This window comes from Cladophialophora psammophila, assembly GCF_000585535.1.
Source record: "Cladophialophora psammophila CBS 110553 chromosome Unknown aczJe-supercont1.13, whole genome shotgun sequence".
NCBI classification, from domain to species: Eukaryota; Fungi; Ascomycota; class Eurotiomycetes; order Chaetothyriales; family Herpotrichiellaceae; genus Cladophialophora; species Cladophialophora psammophila.
The window spans coordinates 514,260-534,253 of NW_006912934.1; the positions used below are offsets into that span (position 1 = coordinate 514,260).

A 19,994-nucleotide genomic window follows, 5' to 3' on the forward strand; every position below is an offset into this window, starting at 1 on the left:
CGTAACTAGTATTGGTCGCATTATCATCTTATTAGTCTCAGAGAATGGCTCCTTCATTCCCCTCCCGTACTCATTCCCATCGCCTGGATCCATCCCATGAAGATGGAAAGTCATGCGTTTTCCCTCCTTGAAGAATGATCCCATGTCAGTCTGGCTTCACCATCCGTGGTCGCAAGACAGCACCCGCATTGAACGCAATTCATCGTCAAAGCAGCGTGAGGACGTTTAGAGCAGTTTCAGTAAGAGCAAGAAAGCAAGCATGCATTGCTACAGGCCTCGATTGTCGGCGTCAGCGTGCCTCTGGGGTACCTCGGAAGTGTGATACTCCGGTTGCGAGCGCGGCGTGGGTGGTGGATGCAGTTGATGCGCTCCCGCGCCCAGGTCCATGCCCGATGCGGCAAGCAAAGCATCGCGCAGTGCCTCGTCCTGTTCATCCACTTGTGGTGACCACGACTGCAGATTGAATGTGTCATGGATAGACGGGTCGAGGCCAGAGAACTCATGATTCGAAGCCACGTCGAAGGATAACTGCAGATGACCAAAGCCGTGGAGTTGCTCGTGCTTCATGGCCATGAAGCCATCCTGGCAGAGTTCTTCGTCCATCGACCCCGGATACAGGTTGTAAGGCATGCTGTGCTGCGGCTGGAACTGACGGGTACTGCTCTCGAATGAACCGACCCCGGGAGAACAGTCGACAATGGAGTCCATGGAGAGCGGCGGCAGGCTCATCTCCACACCGTCGGGGAATGGGCTATTCGTTTCCAGACGATCCGGCGGAGCGATCAAGTTCTGCCACGTCGTGGTACCAGCGCTGTCTGCTGGCGCTTGCGAAAACTGCCAGAGCAAGATTGCTGTCCTCCTGCGTGACTCCCGTTTCATGCTATCGCCGAAGTCGCTGCTGTTGGAGTAGCGAACAACATATATCTCTTGCATGATTGAGAGGCCGCGAAAGAAATTGCGAGACTGTTCGTTGGCAAGGTCAATGGCTTCCGGGTCCTTCGAATCTTCGGCGACTTTTCTTGCCTCTGTGAGAGAGGTAAATGTCGATGCCCACCACTTCGACTGGAAGAACGGTCGGATTCTCCAGTGATCTGGAGTCTGGCACTCTTCACAGGTGGGTTCAGTAATAAGCACGCCTCCGCGGTACATGTAGGTCACGCAGGACCACTTTTTGACACCAGCTTCGTGGTGCGAATCTGTCCAGAGTCGATCCGGATACTTGAGTTCAAGGCAGATACCCAGCTTGGAGTGCCGTGGTGGGAAGTCCTCCATTAACCGGAAGCTGGCATTGAGGAGGATAAGGTCGCAATTACTGAGACGCTTTCCATGGTCCACGAGCGACTTGAGATGCGGAAATGACAGTCGCCACCCGACCAGTTCCTCAAGTGGAAATGGCGCCAATTTCGTGGATTTGAGCCCAGTATAGTAGTGCAAGGCACGCTCGTGGTCAATGGGCGAGCTCACCCACATTTCGAAATTCAGGCGTTCGACCCGTTGCGTGGTGGCCAGACCGCCCGTTGGTGATGCAGAGACAAACGAGTCTGCAGTGCCGTCAAGCTCATCATCCCACACGGCATCGCTGTGCTGCCTGGCTTTGCTTCTTGCCTTTTGTTCGTTGACCATGTGCTCAATAGAGTTATGATAAAATTTGTGACCTTCCGATGGACCAGTGTCATCCTCATCACCAGGCTTGATCAGCCGGTCCCCTGAGATAAGGTCAGCTCGAACCGTGGTGTGGAAGCGGTGCAATGGACGCACATTCTGGAATGCCCTGAAGAAACCTGTCAAGCACTTGTATGTGGCTGGAGACTTGTTTGCGTTCCCGTTTTTGACCTGTCGCTCGGTATATCCATTCGGCAATGAGCATGTTCCGTCCATAGGGCTTTCCTCGTTGTGAACACTTCTTTCGACCCATTGGTTTGATATGTACAAGGGCTGTCGCTCGTCAGTCTTGATCCACCTGCCTCCGGTCTGAGTTCACCCACCGTCCTGAAAGGCAGCCTCGATATTGTCAGGCCAGATTGGCTTGCCATCCTTGCCAATATCCTGCCTCGGTCGAGATCTGTATTCGAGGTATTTTGGATGATGAAGATATGGGCGGTCGGGGTCTGCCAGATGCTTGGGCCGATGTGGCTTGGGATGATATCGTTTTCTTTTTGCAGCGGACGCACCATTCGATCCATCATTGGAACCGAGCTTCAGCGTTGGGATGGGAAAATGAGGTATCTGCCCTCCCAATGTGTCTATCCCTGGGAGGGGATACTGATTCTCAATACCCGCTTTGTGGGTGACTGGAAGCAGCTGAACATTCCCGGAGGAGACGGAAAGGCGCTCGACGGCTGACCCTGAATCTCCAAGATGTAGAGGTGCTGACATACCGGAATGTAGGCACTCTATCAAAGCGTAAAGCGCCCAATGCTTGCCAAGTTATGCTCGAGAGCAAGAATGAAAAATGCGGTGGACAATGTTCAAGAGGGACAAAAAACTTTGGGAATGAGAGAGAGGGAATGCTGCGAAGGAAACAGCTGGTTTAACATATAACAATCGCCACGTCACGAGAGAGTGCTTGTGCAATCTTACCTTCCGCCGACATCTTTAACTGGACATCCCAGCCACAACCCTTCGATCTATCGGTTGAACAGAGACACGTACAACCCCGCGGACATTGATACTCCACTCGTTCAAAGAGTCGAGACCAGGCAAGACAGGTAATTTCATGAATTTGAACTTCCCTTTGCTATCCTTGCTGCACAGACTCAGGTGGAAAAAGGTCAATGCAAGGGATGAAAGCTCCCAATCTGGCAAGTCAGCAGCGCGGAAACAACTTCGATCTCGACGCTTCGGTAGTCAAAGTCAGTGAGCAGGAGGCAAACATAATGCGATCATAAAAAGGGAAGACTGCGCACAGATGATGGTTGAACGAATCAAAAATCCGATCGACGTTGTGGCCAATCTGCCTGTGGAATGATATTTTGCAGCACTGATCTGCAAAACAACCCGAGTCCTTGAGACCGAGTCCGACTTCTGGTCATTATTGTCGTGAACTCTGTCTGAGACTTTTATTGAGGCAGGCCGAAGGGTTTGGCATTCAAATTTGGTTTGATTGAAGAAGATTATAGGAATAAGCTCGAAGGTCGGAGGGCGAGGGAGAAGGCTCTGCAAGGGGCAAGTGCGGATCCCTAGATTGCCGATCATCTAGAGGGCACCAAAGTCTTCTCTTGCATCAACGTTGAACTTCTTCCGGGCCGACCCCGTCATCCTGTGGTGAGTCAATGTATCCTGATGACCCTGGGTCTTCTTCTCCATGGCTTCGATCTCGGCTTCTGGATCGATTATTTCGCCTTCTGCAAAGTCCAGAACAAGCCTCCGGCCAAGCAAGTGAGTATTTGAGAGAGCCTCAATGGCGTTCTCAGCTTCTTTCGCTGTGAGAAATTCAGCAAAGGCAAAACCTCGGGCTGTGTTGTCGAATTTTCTGGGCATTCGCACAGTGCGCAGCTGACCATATGCACCAAACAGAGCACGCACATCCTTTTTGGTGGCTTCGAAAGGGAGGTTTTTGATGACGATCTTTGTCCTTTGGGAGCCCAGCTTTTTGGACGTATCCTCCTTCCGTCTCTCTTCTCCAAGGTCAGTTGACTTCTGTGATGTTTGCACCAGGAGCTCGTATCCGTCCAGCCGCCTTCCATTCATGGTGGCGATCGCTGCTTCTGCTTGAACCTTGGTGCGGAATTCGACAAAGCCAAAGCCCATGCTGAGAGCTTCGCCTGGTCGACTGGGGTCAGTCCGTGTTTTAACCCTTGCAGAGAGGAAGCCCGATAGTGGCTTGAATGCTTCAGCTAATCTGACGCTCGTCGTTGAGAAGTTCAAGTTGCGCACAAACACGGTAGAGGTAGTTCCAAGAGCGCTGCTGGACTCATCACCTCTAGGACTTGTTACGTCAGTGCTGGTTGTGGGCGTAGGACCTTCCCAGAGCCCAGCCGGCGCTTTCTCTAGAAATAGTATAGAGCCCTTCAAATTTCGATATGCCAACTGCTTGAGCGCTAAAGCCGCTTGACTGCTTTCTTGAAATCGAACAACAGCCATGGTCCCCGTTGGAGGAAAGAGTAGGAACTCGATCGTGCCGTACTGGCCAAGCATTTGCGAGAGCTCTTCTGCAGTGGTTCCGTAAGAAAAGTTTTTCAGCAAGATTGTTCTCTCATCACGAGCTCTATTCTTGAAGGCATCGAGATTCAACCCATTGGACTTTAAGTATTCCTTGGTCTCTTTGATAACGCTGGTCTCGGCGTGGGCTTGCTTCACAGCCGCATCGGTTGAAGCAGGATCAAGCAAGTCGGCCTTGGAGACTTTCAGGCGCTCGGCGACCGATGCCAGGACGGCATCTGGATTCATATAGAGCGAGTTCCAGCTGAAACTCGAACTTGAGGCTTCACCCTTCCGTTTGAGCGCTCTTTGCTGTTTTAGAGGCAGCTTCGATATTTCAAATTCGCTGAGCTTTTGTATTTTCTTGTCCGAAGACGGTAGAATGTGCATAAGCCTGCCCTTGAAGTCCTTTCCGTCGAGTTCAAAAAGCGCTTGCTCTGCGTGCGCCGGCTCCACAAACTGAACATAACCAAGACCCTTGCCGGTGGACTTCCTGGTGTCGGTAACTAAATGAATCTGTTCAAGCATTAGCGGGAGGCACCAATGGGTATAAAAAGCAAATTTGGCAAGAGACATGGGAGTCAGAAGTGAGAAGCATCTACTAAAATACTCTTTCCCGGTTCGAATCATATGCGAAGCATAAGCTGTCCCTATCAGGAAATCATCACAAAGGCATAACGGAGGAGAGCAAGAAAAGCATGTTGGCTTACTTCTGAAATCCTGCCATATCGCGCGAAGACCTTCCGTAAATCGTCTTCTTGGATGTCAAACGGAAGATTCCTGATGAAGAGTCGAGCGTTTGGCACTGAGGGTTTTTGCGGATGGTCTGAATTTGCATCATTTTCTGCGTCTGCCACATCTTCTTTGGTCTGGACCTCTTCCACTGGTTCTGCTGCCTTGTCCCCTATACCACTGTCGCCAGGATGCCTAGAGCGATCCTTCATATCTTCGGCTTCCTCGAACAAATCTAATGTCCTGCTCGTCTTTCCACGCAGCCAGTCAGCATCAGATCTGGGTGCTTCTTGCACGATGTCTTCTTCTGGGCCCTGTTCTGAGGAAGCCTCTTTCGACGGACTCTCCTTCTCTTTAGAAACAACTTCCGTGCTAGTTTCCTTGCCTGCTACAACACCGTTGGTGCTTTTTCGAGACTGTTGTATTGAAGGTCGCTGAGTATCTTCGCCATCATCTCGTAGGTCCCGCTTCCTTTTCCTTGAAGCACGGTCGGAGATAGGGACGGCGTGGCCTTTGTCATCGCGCTTGACCTGTACGGGCTTTGCTAGGGTTACGGAGATCTTTGACATGCGGACGAAGGTTTTGTTGAAGTATCGGACTGCACCCTTGGCCTGTTCATGACTGGAAAATCCAACGAAACCTATGCGGCGGTCTGGGATGACATGAGCGTCTGTGACCGAATACTTTCCAGCAAAATGCGACCGCAGTTGCTCTTTAGTCATGGATGGCGGCAGACCCGAGACATAGACTCGAGTCACCGAGGAATCCTCGGGCTCGGTGCTTGTCATGGTTACAGTAACGGTCATCAATGGGAACGGAAGGATTACTGAGATTGCAGATGTTTAGGCGAGAAGGAAATATTTTGGGGACAAGAAATCGGGGTGAAGTCGCGAGCGAAAATCTAAAAATTTGGGCAGTTCTGCCGAGGCCGCAGTCGTGCAATGGCAGATGACAGTGTGGACAGAACAGCCCACTATATCATAACCACAGCGTCCTGTAACCTACAAATAGTATCAATAGATTAGGCGTCGGTAGTTCTATATTTTTTTAATACGTTGATTATGCCTTTCGACGTGGCCGGAACCGCGACTAGACGCCGTTCTGAGCCTATTTGCTTACAAGAATATGGATAGTTGCCGCCAGCGTCGCCGGTATCACGTAGTCACGCGAGGAGATGTTCAAGGTAAGAAGAGATATTCTTTAATTGTCCTTGAACCTGCCGGGAGGGATAGGTTTAACCCTGAGATGTAGAGGGTCTCGCATTGATCTTGAGCTTCTTCCGAGTCCGATTGGAGCCCTGATTTTCCTGTGTCCAGGATCGTTTCTGTGGAGGTAGAGTGAACAGGTGTTATCGTCGTAATACCATGTACCCGGAAATATCTGTCTGTCATAGTCTTGGACATGACGAAGGATTTCGTGACAATGATATCTGCATGGGCAGAACTGTCCAGGCTCCATATGACACATGAGACATGAGAAAGCACAAGTTCGAGCCATTTAAAAAATAGCTCCACCGATTCAGGCTCACCTTCCACAAGGAGTCTTGGCGCACATAACAGCGGACGACGGGTTTTGCCGATGGATACCTATGTACATACCGCAGATAAGAGCGTCTCGGAGCTTGCGGAGGAAAACCTTGCCTGAACGGGTGGACTTTTCTTGGCCGGTCTTGGCAGGTCGTAAGGCAGCTGCCGTAAAATCCATTCTCCGCTGTATTACATGACGAGTCTTGCCGAGACCTGATCAATCATCTTGGTGCATCCACAACAGCTGCCACCACCATGGAGTTACTATTCAGTACAAGTTGTACAGACGGAGCTTGTTTAGAGAGACCCGCTCATTTGGACCAGCGTCGCCATGGATAATCACTCCAGCAAGGACATAGCCACAACTTTTAGCCATCGAGACGCCCATTCTGCAATCATGGCATGCCAACTCGCAACCATTTAAACTGGAACGGTAGGTCTTGAGGTAGGTCTCTTTACAATTACATCGGCAACATCTTTGAGACAATTCAACGCATTCATATAGAGACACATGTCTCTCAAAATATCATAGTTCTCCTCGAGAGTCTCTCGTCAACATTGTCCAACAACCATAAGCATCAGCATCGGCGTCCCTTCCGCGACCAAGAACCACCACCCGAGTCAAAATGTCCGGCGGGCCCCTCTCTGGTAAAGTCGCCGTCATTACCGGCAGCTCTAAAGGCATCGGCGCCGCCACAGCGACCCGACTCGTCAGCCTCGGTGCAAAGGTCGTCGTCAACTACGGCCACGACACGTCCACGGCCGACGCGCTCGTCCAAAAACTCGGGCCTGAAAACGCCTACGCTGTGCAAGCCGATGCCGGCGCCCTCAGCGGCGTCGAGCAGCTGGTGCAAGCCAGCGTCGCGCGATTCGGTAAGATTGACATTCTTATCCTCAACGCGGGCATCCTCGCCCTCAAGGACGTGGAGTCCTGTACGGAGGCGGACTTCGACCGTGCCTTCAACATCAACGTCAAGGGGCCGTTCTTCCTGGTCCAAAAGGCCTTGCCGCACATGACACCTGGCGGTTCGATCCTCTTTATTTCCACTAACCAATGCCACGCCTCGTCCGTCACGGCGCCGTACACTCTATACTGCGCGACGAAGGGCGCGATCGAACAGCTCATCCGGCTGCTCTCCAAAGACCTACTTGCGAAGAAGGGTATTCGTGTCAACGCCATCGCTCCTGGCCCTACGGCCACGGAGCTGTTCCTCGAGGGCAAGCCGCAGAAGGTGCTGGATATGATTGCGTCGTTGCACCCGACGAACCGCATTGGGAAGCCCGAGGAGATTGCCGAGGCGATCAGTTTTGTCGTTGGAGACGCGGCGAGTTGGGTTAGCGGGCAGACGATCAAGGTCAACGGGGGTTTGGCTTGAGGGTGTGAGGGGATTGAGGATGCGAGTGTCCAGAGAAGGGCAAGAGTCCGTAATCATGCCATTGTTAGCATTAGTTGCAGGTGCAGAGACGATGATAAGCAGCAAAAGATCATAAAAGGATTTATGGTAGATGGCACAATAATCAGTCGCAATGCACAAATTTTCCGAGGCTTGAGAGACTTTTCACTGCTGGCCGTTGTTTTTCGACCCTGACTATAGTGAACATTCGTTGGCAGTTCATACACGTTAGCATAGCATATCTGTTTTGAATCGACATAAAGCAGCTTGGTCCTCTTGTCGTGACAACACGAGTGTTGAAGCCGGTGTCTGTATTTTTCCGTCTCCGTTATCTGGGACATGAGACCGAGGTGCGGGCATTCCCAATACCATCAGCTAAATTTAGACGCTGGACTAGTGTATACAAATCACAGAATCATGAGTCTTGTAGATTGATCGTTCGTTGTGTTGATATGGCATGCGGGTATCCAACTACGCCAGCTCCAAGAGTAAAGTTGTTGGTCGGAACCTACCATTTTCTATCTTCTCCAACTGATATCTGAGTATCGTCTGTTTGCTCGGGTCAACAGAATCCACATATCGGGGTCAAGCGAACCGCAGATATCGAAGTAAATAGCTGGGACGAAAAGAAGCCTCGGTCTCCTATGGAGCGCCGTGAAAATAGATGTTATAAAGGCATGCAGTCTCATAGTGATGGAGGGCTGCACTGTAGTTTAAGTAGAGTGCGATCAGGCCGAGGAGAGGCAGTCCCGAAGGGAACACGCCCGTTTAACTGTACTGGAGCTCTCCATCAAGTATTGTCTCTAAGCCATGACGGGCAGAAAATCGAGAGGGAAGCCAAAAGTCCAGCGATAGCTAGGCGCAAGCGATATGCGCAGGACCAGCTTCAGCGCGATCGCAGCCCCTAGCGATGGAGGGTGCGGCCGGACATATTGCATATTGTGCGACATTGCTGGGGGTTGTTTGCCAATGATATGAAAGCGAAAGACAGACAAGGGTTACGCGAAAGGTGAGGAGGCAGGGGAGTAAGTGAAAGGAGGCGGGAGCAGGCGAGAAACAGGCAAGAAGAGGTGAGGAGGTGAGGAGGGAGAGTTGCGAGTTGGTGGTGCAAAAAGCGGCAACGGCAAGGCCGCGCTAATTAAGTCCTGTACCGAGTAACTCCAGCTTGCTCCAGGCACTAGGCACTCAGTGCTCTGCTTGAGTCGCTAAGAGCGGCATGAATCGCGCAACCCGCATGACCCTGCTCGCCTGGTTTGTGATGATGGATGATTCGAACCTGCACATGCGCTTCTTCCACACAAGGCTTCCACCATCTACATCACAAGCACGTTCTTCCATCCAGACTGTCCATCGCTTTTCTGTCCGCTCTACGGCTCAGTACCTTGTCACTTGCTGTCCTTTCCTGCCTGATATCATCCGCCGGCACCATGGCTGCTGCAGAGGCCATCCCTGAGAAGAAGGTGAAATTGGAGCGTAAGTCTAAAATCCCCACTCTCGACCACCCTACTGATGTTGTTGAAGCCCAGATTAAATCTGTCGACATGGTAAGAACGCCGTGAGGGAACCCGATTGGATTGTCACTGACGGAACCGTAAGAGCGAGGACATGCAACAAGAGGCAATCGAAGTCGGTATGGGAATGCGCCGGTTACAAAGAGATTGGGACGGAGATGCTGACCGGCAGTTTAGCACAGGAAGCAATGGAGAAGTTCAGCGTCGAGAAAGTATGTTGCAGGATGGCCATTCCGAACCCGAAGGGACATTGCTCATTGGAAACATAGGACATTGCTCAACACATTAAGCGAGAGGTGCCATTCTGTCTCAGACCTGCGACATTGCACCAACATTTCTAATACCTTTTCTCAGTTCGACTCGAAAAAGGGCGCCACATGGCATTGCATAGTCGGTCGAAATTTCGGCAGTTTCGTCACCCACGGTACGACAGGCCTTGCTCCCCCCTCCGAGCTGATGACTGACCGATGCTGCAGAAACGAAACATTTCATCTACTTCTACCTCGGACACGTCGCCATACTCCTCTTCAAGACGCAGTGATTGGATCCAGCTTTCTGCATTGGGCGTCACGGAAAAGTCTCTCGGGCATTGGCGATACCCGGCTTGGGGCTCTATCATTACAAAATTGTGACGGTGTAGATATGAATTCCTGAAAGAGAGCGGTTGTTCGACGTGCTTCACACCATGTTGTATATACAATGGAGAGGAAAGATTCTGGACAGTCCCTCACCGACAAATGCGCAATGGCAATGATGGATTCCAAATTCAATCTGCAGTCTGACTCTGCGCTGTCGGTTCGGTTCCTACCATCGTTCTCCTCCACTGCTCTACCCATTTGGACAGGAATCTCCACTCCTAGTGACGGAGCCCTCGAGTATCTACCGGAAAACGTGCAAATACCTCGCCCAGAGTATATGAAGGAGGGAACCAGGTCAATCCTGAGCATGATTCGGTTCAGCGTCGGCTCCTTTTTCCTGAATTGCGCGCAAGTCTTAACACCCAAAGCATACCAGGTTTGAAAGATGATTCCTCCCCCTTTTTCATTGCTGTTCACATGTGAATCCCATCTGGTTAATTTTTCCCTGTCAGTGTGGGCGAGGTCGATTTGGGGCAGACGCCCACCTTGCGCCCACCTTGCGCCCACCTTGCGCCCACCTAACGCCAATCATATCTACGAGTATCTTGGGGGTGGGGCGCAAGAAATCTGGGGAAGCTACTACAAGTAGGTAAGTTGGTCACGGCCACCCACGTCAGGATGATATCAGAAATACTCGAAACATCGCAAACAGTGCTGAGCCGCTGCGACGGTTGGTGCAACCTTTTCATATATACGTGCATTCCTTACATCTTGTGCTCTCTAGTCATTCTTCCGCCTATTTTGACCCCAGGAAAAAGCACTGAACCGACTCATCTATCTATACACGTCAAGACAAACGATTCAATAAGTACGGTGCTACTTGTAGCACACTGAAACACACCACATGAAGCCTTTACGTCTACAAGCCTCAAGTCTGAGGAATGCCGCAATACCACGAGCTCCCACCACTCCTTTCCGTCGGGTTACACGCGTTTCACCCATCCACCAATACCAACAACAAATCATCACCCCGACCAACACTCGGCATCAGTCCTCCACGACGACGACGCAGTGCCAACAAGACATTCAATCCAACCGCTCCGCACAACAAGACCGCACCCGAATTGACCGGCAACCAACCGAGTACAGCAAATCCGGGACGGACGACGCGGTGGCCTCGCAGGCGGTGTCGTTTTCGCCGGACAGCACGTCGACGGCCGACCCGGCCGAATCTATCGCGCAGGCGGCGGAGCAGATGCAGAACCTGACAGCCTCCACGACGGGCACGTCCAACGTGTCCCCCACGCCACCGCAGAACGCGCCCTTCAACCCGCTCGAAGTCAGCCCCGCCAACGTGGAGATCAGCTCGACGACGTCCGAGATCGAGGGCGTCGCGCGGACAGCGCAGGGCAGCGTGCAGGAGCAGAGCAAGACGTACGTCGGCACCACGACGCAGAAATCAAAATCGACCCGAGCAACGGCGACGACGGACCAAAAGAGCGTCTTTGCCCGGTCCGACAAGAGGAAAGACGCCATGCCTGGCGCCGCCGCGCGGGGTGGGGGCGAGGTCGAGGGCAGGAGAGGGCCCATCTTCAGGCCGGGCTCGAGGTAGTTGGGGGCAGGCCCGCCGGGTAGGGAGTGATGGTCCGACAAAATACCGACGAGCATGGTTACGGCAAGGCTAAGGGCAAAAAGCAAGGGCACGGGAAAATCACAGTCGGAATCGGAATTGAAATCGGGATCGGAGTCCATTCGCAATGCCAATGGCGATGCCAATCGCATCGGCAATGGCACAATGAAAATTGCATCAAGGAGTACCTAGGTTCCTAGGTTCCTATGGAGAATGGATGGAGTATGTGTGTACGCAGGTAGAGAGGGATTCATTGGCAATCACTACTCGGAGACTACAACTCCCCCATCTCTCTCTCTCTCTCTCTTCCCCTCTCCACCTCACCCCCCTCTTTTGTGGGTTTGGTTCAATGTTGATTGTTGATTGTTGAATGTTGGTCGATTGATGTTCGATACCCGTGATGTTTGCAAACCATGGGGTTTGTGTCATATCAGAACCCCTTTCCGTCGCTCCCTTTCCTGTCCCCCTTTTCTTGCTTCTCCCTCTCTCCCTTTGCTTCCTACCCCCGCTCTCCCTGCGCTCGATCCCTTGTCATAGACGGCGAGGCAGCGGGCAGCGGGCATCGAACAGGGACGATGTGCACGGTCTTCATTATTCCCTCGTCCTACCATGGGGATTAGGATAAAGATTATGATCGATAAGACTTTGAATTGAAAGCAGGACATGTCTGGTTTCCAAACTGGGGAAAGCGGGATAGGGCAGGCAGGGTAAACGACGACAAACATGTAGCTCAGGAACCAAACCGAAGCAATTCCAACCAAACTTTGAAGAATGCGTCGTGGGTCGTGGATGTTCTTCAAGAGTCACATCCTTTGTTGGAGGCGCGCTGCATAACTAATTGGCCCTCCACCTCATTTCAACCCTCCAGTCAACAAGATACTCTGCCCGGTCAAGTAGCCCGTGCGACACAGCATGGTGACCACATTCGCGCACTCCTGCGGCGTGCCTAGCCTGCCCACGGGGATATTCCTCACATCTCCAGGCGTGCCCTCGAGAAACTTTGCGTTGGGGATCATCCCCGTATCGCCGATCATGGCCGGCGCCACGTCGTTGACCGTGATTCCGTCCTTGCCCAGTTTGAGGGCGAGGTTCCTCATCATGCCCGTGAGGCCGGCCTTGGAGGCCGCATAGTGGCAGCCATTGATGCCCCCTCCGTAGCCGGCTATGCTGGACATCATGATGATGCGCCCCCATTTCTGCTGCGCCATATGCGGGACGGCCAGTTTTGCAAGGACAAACGGTGCGCGCAGGTTGATCAGTATTGTATAGTCGAATTCCTCATATGTGATGTCCACTATTTGCGGCACCCGCTTTCCGTATCCTGCATTGGCGATCAGAATGTCTGGTCCGTGACCATGCTGTGATTCAATCTCCTTGTATAATCTTTCCATATCTTCTGTGGATGCCATGTCTACTTGGTGTGAAGAGATCTTCTGCTCGGACGAGGTCGAGTCGCCCTGGAGCTCGGCGATCAGGTTGTCGACATTAGCTTTGTTTTTGGAGTATGTCAGGGCGAGATGACAGCCATTCTTGTACAGGTCTCGTGCGCAACCGGCACCAATCCTACCTTTGTCAGTCAAAGTGAAACGCGAAGTCTCGAGAGGGGACACACATACCCTCCAGACGCACCAGTGATCAGGGCTAATCTGCCTTTGATTTCGTTGTCGACGGACATGCTGGGCCGAGGTTGGCTAGGTCCTGGTGTCTGCGAACTGCTTGTGTGGGAGGTCAGCTGGGACAGTCGTTGTCTTGTACTCATTCCTGGATATGAATCTGAGCTCGTGAGCGCGCACCAGCCTCTCCACAAAAGCACCAAACGGTGCAGCCGCGGTGACTGCGCCGATTTGAACGGGCAGATCGTGGTGGACGGTGGTGCGTCCCGACGGTGCGGGGAAATCCAAGTGCAGCCCATGCGTCGGCTTCTGCTCCCAGTCGCCGACATTCGCCTGAAACGGATAGAAGAGCGCAGCTTTGTCATTGGATCCATCTCCAAGCAAATCTTAAAGCTGGAGAAGCTGAGAAGCGCTCAGAAGAACAAGTTGCCATTCCAGTCCACCGGCCAATTCGTGGAGTTGCTGGTCTGCTGCCACTGCATCCCTTGAGTCTGAGGCATGAAAGTCGACGTCGCCTCGAAGGCCCCCATCGGAGCAAGCATGTTCATCCCGTTGCCAGCGATTTGATCACCGGAGACGTAGTCGCCTACGGCCTCGAGGTCCAGCCAGGAGAAGTCGTTAGCCGGACTGAATTGCATATATCCTTGTGCGTCGACGTGGACACTGCCGCTCGACGACAATGGACCGTCAGATGCCGCGGGAGATTGAATTGGAGGCGGGAGTTGTGAAGGGCCCTTTTGCGGCTTTATCCACAGCAGCTCCAAGAGCCTTGCGTAGCGCGACCCCGGATCCTGAGCAGAGACGGACGCTCGTTTGAGCACTTCCATGGTCTGGAAGACCAGTTGCCGAACTTGCCGCTCCTCCATGTCCGTCATCACTCCGAACGAGCGGGCTTTGTACAGGAACACGGCAGAATAAATGCAGTAGAGATAATATCTCAGCGGCATGTATCGCAGATACTTGCTGGGATCCACTTGGGTGCTGAGAAGCGTCAAGTAGGCTTTCGCAGCAGCCACACTGGCCCAAATGAAGCGTGCATCTGGCATAGCGCCGACATTGCAGAATACACTTCGGAGATGGTCCCTCAGGGAGTTGGCGTCGCTCTTGGGCTTGCTAGCAATTGCTTGAGCAATGGCCGCTTGGAAGGCAAAGGCGTTGGTGTATAGACAGAGGTATTCGTACGCCATCTGCAGCGTGACCTTGATATAAGGAGAGCACTCCAGTTTCCCCCAAGTCGTGTTCCAGCGAGCGATGGCTGCGCGGAAATCGTCGACGTACTTGACATAATCCCCCATGAGCATCATCTGTCCACTGGTGCGCATGCCCGAGTACAGAACATCGTGCACATTCGAATAGAGCTGTGTGAGATCCAGGGTTGCTTGCATGATTTTGGCATAATCTTCGTCGTCAGGGTTGATTGGTTGCAGCGAGGGGAAGTCCTGGGAGGAGAGACCGGTCATGGGTCCAGGTCCTCTCGACCAAAATGCCTTCCCAATCCTCACCGATATCAACCGATCCGAGACGTAGCAGTTGGCCCAAGCTAAGCGTTTTCGTCCATCGATCCTGGCTTCTTCGGCGGACTCTTGTCGAAAGGCAGTTCGATCAAGGCCAAGAAAATAACCCGTGCGCAGGGCCATCCCGACATGCATCCAGGCCGACCGATCTTCCTCGCCCCTCCCAACCGCTTCAATGCGATTTCGCAGGCCCTGCGGCTCCCATTCGGCAAGTAACAACAACGCCTCGACCGCCTCGACTTCACAATCATGGCCAGCTGCGATCCCAGATATCAGGTCATGCATGTATCGAGAGCAGCAGGTATGAATCGTCGGCTGTTCAATGAGGTCCTTTGACGAGATGGTGATGACGGCCGTCAGCAGATGTTTATCATTGACCGCGAAGATATCCAGCTGAGCAGGATCAAAATATTTGCGCGGCACCAGGGGAAGGTACGGGTGGTAGTGCTCAGCGTATCGTCGGACTAGCATTTGGATAATTTCGGGCGTCAGGTAGCCTTCGCGCACCAGTCGATAGGTCGAGATTCCAGCGTGGATGCCATTGATGGATCCCCTGGGTTCTGGTCTTGCTCCGTTCTGCATGTCTTGATGTGATGGATCCCCCTGCTGGCCCATTGCTCCTTTGGCTTGCAGCTGATCTGCTTCCCGGTTCGCCACGTCTTTCAACAACTGCCACGCATCTGACGGGTTCCTGGGTATGGTATTCCCAATCGTGCTGTCGGCCGTGGACGCCGAGTCGTCATCGTCAATCACGTTCGCAGCTGTGGTTGTACCTGGACCTCCTGCGCCACTGCCCAGACCTGCGGCTGTCGCAGGACGATCTTGAAGAGGGGAGGGTTGTAGAAATGGAGGAGGACCGAGGTGGGATTTGGCATTGGCATCGGCGTCGGCATAGGAATCGGTCTCAAGGAGGGGAGTCAACGTCGGAGGGTTGGACAGGGTGGACAAGGTGCTGGTGGAAAGCAGCTTCTTCCTCACTCTGCTTCCGCCGCGGTTGGACGTGCCCAGAACACACTCGCGGTTTTCTTTCTTGCATCGCGCGCATGGAGGTTGGCCGCCTGAAGCTTCCCTACAGCATCAATCAGGGTCAATCAAACGGCGAGGACAGAAGTCGATACGAGAACGGATGGTCAATCTGGATGGTTGCCGATAGGCGGCTATTGCAACTTGTGAGAGGTTTCCAGATAGCCGGGGGCCCAGACGAGCGGATGGAGACCCAGCCGACATGAAGAACGGCACACAGAGGTCCCACCTGCCCTTCCTGTACCAAAAGATACGTCGAGAAATAGAACGGAACGCTTACAGCTCACATCTGGACTTGCGGGCGCGACAGAAAGTGCATGCTCTCGACACCCGCTTCATGGGCGTCGGCGGGCTTTGGTGGTGTTCGTCGGCCATCCGGTGGTCACCGTGGCGTCGGCGGTCGAGAATCGCGTACCGGCAATCAATACAAAGTATGCTTTCAGCCCTCTGGGACTTGGGGGATTATTTGTCGGTGGACTATGGACTAACAGCACCATTCTAGGAGAATTGTTGCTCGTCTCATTTGATGCAAGGTCAAGAAGAGGAAAGGCTTTGATACGCAAAAGCTGGGGAAGAAGAAATCCGGGATGGATTCGTTCACATGTGTACTTGCTACTAGGTAGTGTTCGTGCCAGAGCGCCTGGAGGTTCAGGCCCCAGCGGGTTTGTACCTGGCCAGGCGAAGATCCGCCGAATGGCCGCAGGGACTGGAGGAGGACGAGGAGCAGCAGCAGCAGCAGCAGCAGCAGGAGGGAGGGAGGGTCTTGGGAGGGTTACCATAGAACCGGGAGGGGAAGAGGGAGGGACCACACCGCGAGGACCGGTAGTTAGACGTTAGTGAAGCCACTAAACTGTACCAAGTACCGAGTTCAGTTAAGTGGCTAGCCTAGTAGTGAGACCCGGACCTAAGGTGTGGACGGTGTACCATGGAGCGAGGCTAGCTATCCTGCACAATCATGCCCATGCGACTGCTATTTAAAGCACTACCTAAAGCCCATCTCAAGCCAGAAGCCGGTCCAGCAAACCTGGTTCACAAATAAGTGGCGCAGTCTGTCACGGCTGCGTACCTCAGGAGTGCTCAATAACGTCAAAGCGGCCACTACATCCATTATAATTGATAGTATAGGATGAATGACAGAGGGCCACTATTGCTAAAGGTAAATAGCATACTTGTCGTGAATGAAGGACATCCTCGATCTGACGGTGAATCACTCTCTCTTTGTCAGACTGTGCCACTTGTTGTTGAATCCGGCTTGCCGGGTACATACGCCCAAAATACTTCCTACCTCGTTGCCATCTTTCGTGACATGGTGTACTTGCCCTCATCCCTATCTTCTTTCATCAGCCTTGCCGCATTCTAGGCTCATCAACATCGTCACTTGTGCCATGGCTGCTGCTAGTCGGAGCAGACGAGGCAATTGTATGTGTCGTCTTGGGCACTAGTTCGAGGGTGCTTGTGCTGCTGGCGGATGAGCTTGAGCTTGAAGAAGTGCTTGCTGTCGAACACACTGCTCCCACTCCACTCCCTCCTTGGGTGGTGGATGCCGTCCCATTCGCATAGGGCGCAGCAGGAGGAGCAGCGCCAACACCCTGAGGCGGCAGCAGCCATGGTACCACCGTGGCATTTGGCACTGTCCCTTGCCACATGTCAGTCTCGCTGTTGTTGAATCCCACTACCACATCCTGGTCGCTGCCGATATTGTTCGTCATAATCACCGCCCAGCTCGAATCTGGATTGCGCACCGTCATAGTATAGAACTGGTTGTCTTGTCTCGCATCGCCCTCGTTTCCGTCTCCCAGGATCCGATAGCTCACACTGCCTCGACGGACGAAACGTGAAAACTGGCCCACCATGTAATAGTCGTTCGTGAGCGTATATTGCGTGGATGAATTCACAATAACGCTTCCCTGGTAGCCAGCACATCCACCATACGGGGAATGGGGCCCATATTCCTGATCCGTTGCCATAACCCACATGGCGGCCGCCGAAGCACCATGCGTCACAGGCGGGATGAAATTCGACGCCACTTCGAAATTCCAGCTCCCACTTTGCGGAAGGTAATTGGAGCATTCCGTCATAAACTGCAGCGTGTTTGGGAAGGCATAATGAAAATCCGACATTACGCTGTAGTTTGCCACGGGACCAGCACAGCAATGCCACGCTGCTGCGTCCGTAAGAGCGCCCTCGCCACCCGTACCTTGGATGACACGGGCGGGATACACTGGCTGATCGGTGTTGTGATCCTGGCATCAGACACCATGAATTAGAGTCGGCTTTGGACCCGACGACCAATCAATCTTCAAAGAAGAGGGATTAAAATGGAGACTTACATATGCCATGAGGATAACGCCGCGGTCGTGCATTGCCTGTCCGAGGCCCTGGGCAATCAAGCTTGCTGCATCTACTGGGTCAAGAAACATGCAAGGGTAACCGCCTTGATAGTTCAGCGGTTCATTCATTGGGGTGATACCATTGACCTGAACCCCCATGTCGCGAAATGCGTTATCCCACCATTTGCGGGACGTACGCTGGATTGAAGCTGTTGTTGAGGATATTGTAGCTTCCACCCCCGTCCACATTTAGATTCGGCGCAATGAACAGGTCATTGTACTTTGTCCATCCAGGATATGACCATGGTGAACCGAAGAGGAAGACATCACCCTTGACAGCACCCATTTTAGCGATGAATTCGGCCTGACCAGTGCCATACGGGCCCAGGCTGAAATTAGACAGGTCAAAGTCAGGCTCTCCTTCGTTGAAGCTGGGACCGTTGTCGTCGTAGGTGTATTGTTCGCCTGACAAGTCAGATGATCCAATGGTATGTCGCATAAAGCCCATGTTGTTGCCACTCTGGCCAAAGAGATCTTCCAGGACACGGGCGAGGGTAGCACTATCCAGGGACTTGAACACACTGACAGCGCTGTCGGTCCAAGCGTGTCCAAAACCAACCATCTCTTGTTGCGCACCGTTGGCCGAGTCAATAATAATATTGCGCCTTGGTGGGCATGATGATGAGCTGCTTGGGTATGTTGACGAGCGAACGGGTGGCGGACCAGGTGCCAATTGACGAGTGGTATTTGGAACTGTGGGAATCAGAGCATCGGTCATGAAAGATTGAGGAGTCAACACAGGATAGGCCCCGTCCCCAATGCCTCCACGTGGACCGCAGTTTTGAGAGCTGGCAATACACGAGACACCGAGGTTTTGGACAGACTGGGCAACGAGAAGGTTGCAGTAAAACAAAATCAAGCCGCAGAAGGGCATGAGCAAGACCATTTTTACGACTTTTGTGTGTGTCTTGATCCTGAGCATCCAAGACACGAGAACCTAGAGTACTCCGCCTTTTTGAGTAAGCAAAGCCGCTGGCAATGCAGGGCATATTGATGTCGATCTTCTCCGGCTTCATAACGTTGCAACATAGGTGGAAGTTACCTTCTATTTCGATCATATGGCTAAAAGGCCACTTCCCGGAACATAGCTTGACATTCCACTGTTGTATCTGGGGAAAGCAGATCCAGATGCAGAAAAACTTGCAGAGTTAAATCTGAGAAGAAATCCAAAAAGAGTGTGGGATCATCACCCGAGGCAGTGTACGGCAGTAACACTTCCCGCTGACAACATATGCCTCGACCAGCATCCGAATGTAGCTGATACTGCAAAAGCAGGAAGGAATATCAGTTTAGGCATCTGTCGGATGCTGCGCCCGCAGGTCTGATCGGCATCTACCTTCTGTCCTTTCGACAGGGAAGAGAGTTGAATTATAATGGATTTCACCCGCAACAAGAATTTGGAGATCAAAATCCTGGAGGTGGGCTCTGTACCACCCCTGCTCCGAGACTCCGCGGACGGCTTTAGTTGAGTGGTTTGACCCCGCAACGCACTTCGTCACTAGTTCAGAAGCCGAAAAGGCGCCTTGGATGCGACTCTGGAACTGGGGGACGTCTGAAAGCGGGCTGTCATGTCCAGAAAATCTCGACTCCTGGAGACTTTGGGAACAGAGAACAAGTTGGTCAATGAGGTGGAACTCCTCAGCAGTCAAGGGTAAAAGGAAGAAGCATACTCCCGATGCGGAGTACCAATCAAGAAGAAATATGAGAGGATGCCACCCAGATGCACCAATAGCGAGGCTATGCTGTCAATGGTAATGCACAAAACAGTGCATGGCGAGATTGCCCCGTCAGTCAACTTAGTCATCGACAAGGCTACCCCATCAGGGGCTGCGTCCTCACCCAACGGCACTCCGCCCCATGTGAAGAATGCCACCATCAGCAACGTATCTGGGAATCCTAGAGAGCAGACTTAATGAGATCGTGGGCACTTGAAATAAAAGGTT

At 52.7% G+C, this 19,994-nt stretch overlaps 9 protein-coding genes across 9 annotated transcripts; 3 read left to right on the forward strand and 6 right to left on the reverse strand.

Annotated features, from left to right (window-relative positions):
* Positions 1-267: 267 nt before the first annotated feature.
* A1O5_08300 (uncharacterized protein) lies at positions 268-1,867 on the reverse strand (the record flags this gene model as incomplete). The annotated part of the gene is made up of 2 exons (XM_007748883.1): positions 268-1,706; positions 1,759-1,867. The coding sequence occupies 2 exons, from the start codon at positions 1,865-1,867 to the stop codon at positions 268-270; spliced, it is 1,548 nt and encodes a 515-aa protein (XP_007747073.1).
* A 1,328-nt stretch (positions 1,868-3,195) lies between these two features.
* Positions 3,196-5,660, reverse strand: A1O5_08301 (uncharacterized protein; the record flags this gene model as incomplete). Its single annotated transcript, XM_007748884.1, has 2 exons — positions 3,196-4,656; positions 4,851-5,660. The coding sequence occupies 2 exons, from the start codon at positions 5,658-5,660 to the stop codon at positions 3,196-3,198; spliced, it is 2,271 nt and encodes a 756-aa protein (XP_007747074.1).
* Positions 5,661-7,024: 1,364 nt separating this feature from the next.
* A1O5_08302 (3-oxoacyl-[acyl-carrier protein] reductase) lies at positions 7,025-7,774 on the forward strand (the record flags this gene model as incomplete). The annotated part of the gene is made up of 1 exon (XM_007748885.1): positions 7,025-7,774. The coding sequence occupies one exon, from the start codon at positions 7,025-7,027 to the stop codon at positions 7,772-7,774; it is 750 nt and encodes a 249-aa protein (XP_007747075.1).
* Positions 7,775-9,219: 1,445 nt separating this feature from the next.
* A1O5_08303 (dynein light chain, cytoplasmic) lies at positions 9,220-9,844 on the forward strand (the record flags this gene model as incomplete). The annotated part of the gene is made up of 6 exons (XM_007748886.1): positions 9,220-9,336; positions 9,389-9,422; positions 9,481-9,515; positions 9,573-9,599; positions 9,658-9,727; positions 9,780-9,844. 6 exons carry the CDS (start codon positions 9,220-9,222, stop codon positions 9,842-9,844), a joined length of 348 nt encoding a protein of 115 aa, XP_007747076.1.
* A 941-nt stretch (positions 9,845-10,785) lies between these two features.
* Positions 10,786-11,493, forward strand: A1O5_08304 (uncharacterized protein; the record flags this gene model as incomplete). Its single annotated transcript, XM_007748887.1, has 1 exon — positions 10,786-11,493. One exon carries the CDS (start codon positions 10,786-10,788, stop codon positions 11,491-11,493), a length of 708 nt encoding a protein of 235 aa, XP_007747077.1.
* Positions 11,494-12,362: 869 nt separating this feature from the next.
* Positions 12,363-13,186, reverse strand: A1O5_08305 (3-oxoacyl-[acyl-carrier protein] reductase; the record flags this gene model as incomplete). The annotated part of the gene is made up of 2 exons (XM_007748888.1): positions 12,363-13,074; positions 13,128-13,186. 2 exons carry the CDS (start codon positions 13,184-13,186, stop codon positions 12,363-12,365), a joined length of 771 nt encoding a protein of 256 aa, XP_007747078.1.
* A 351-nt stretch (positions 13,187-13,537) lies between these two features.
* On the reverse strand, positions 13,538-15,865 carry A1O5_08306 (uncharacterized protein; the record flags this gene model as incomplete). The annotated part of the gene is made up of 2 exons (XM_007748889.1): positions 13,538-15,652; positions 15,806-15,865. 2 exons carry the CDS (start codon positions 15,863-15,865, stop codon positions 13,538-13,540), a joined length of 2,175 nt encoding a protein of 724 aa, XP_007747079.1.
* A 1,136-nt stretch (positions 15,866-17,001) lies between these two features.
* A1O5_08307 (uncharacterized protein) lies at positions 17,002-18,150 on the reverse strand (the record flags this gene model as incomplete). The annotated part of the gene is made up of 2 exons (XM_007748890.1): positions 17,002-17,904; positions 17,992-18,150. The coding sequence occupies 2 exons, from the start codon at positions 18,148-18,150 to the stop codon at positions 17,002-17,004; spliced, it is 1,062 nt and encodes a 353-aa protein (XP_007747080.1).
* Positions 18,151-18,163: 13 nt separating this feature from the next.
* On the reverse strand, positions 18,164-18,937 carry A1O5_08308 (uncharacterized protein; the record flags this gene model as incomplete). The annotated part of the gene is made up of 1 exon (XM_007748891.1): positions 18,164-18,937. One exon carries the CDS (start codon positions 18,935-18,937, stop codon positions 18,164-18,166), a length of 774 nt encoding a protein of 257 aa, XP_007747081.1.
* Positions 18,938-19,994: the final 1,057 nt, after the last annotated feature.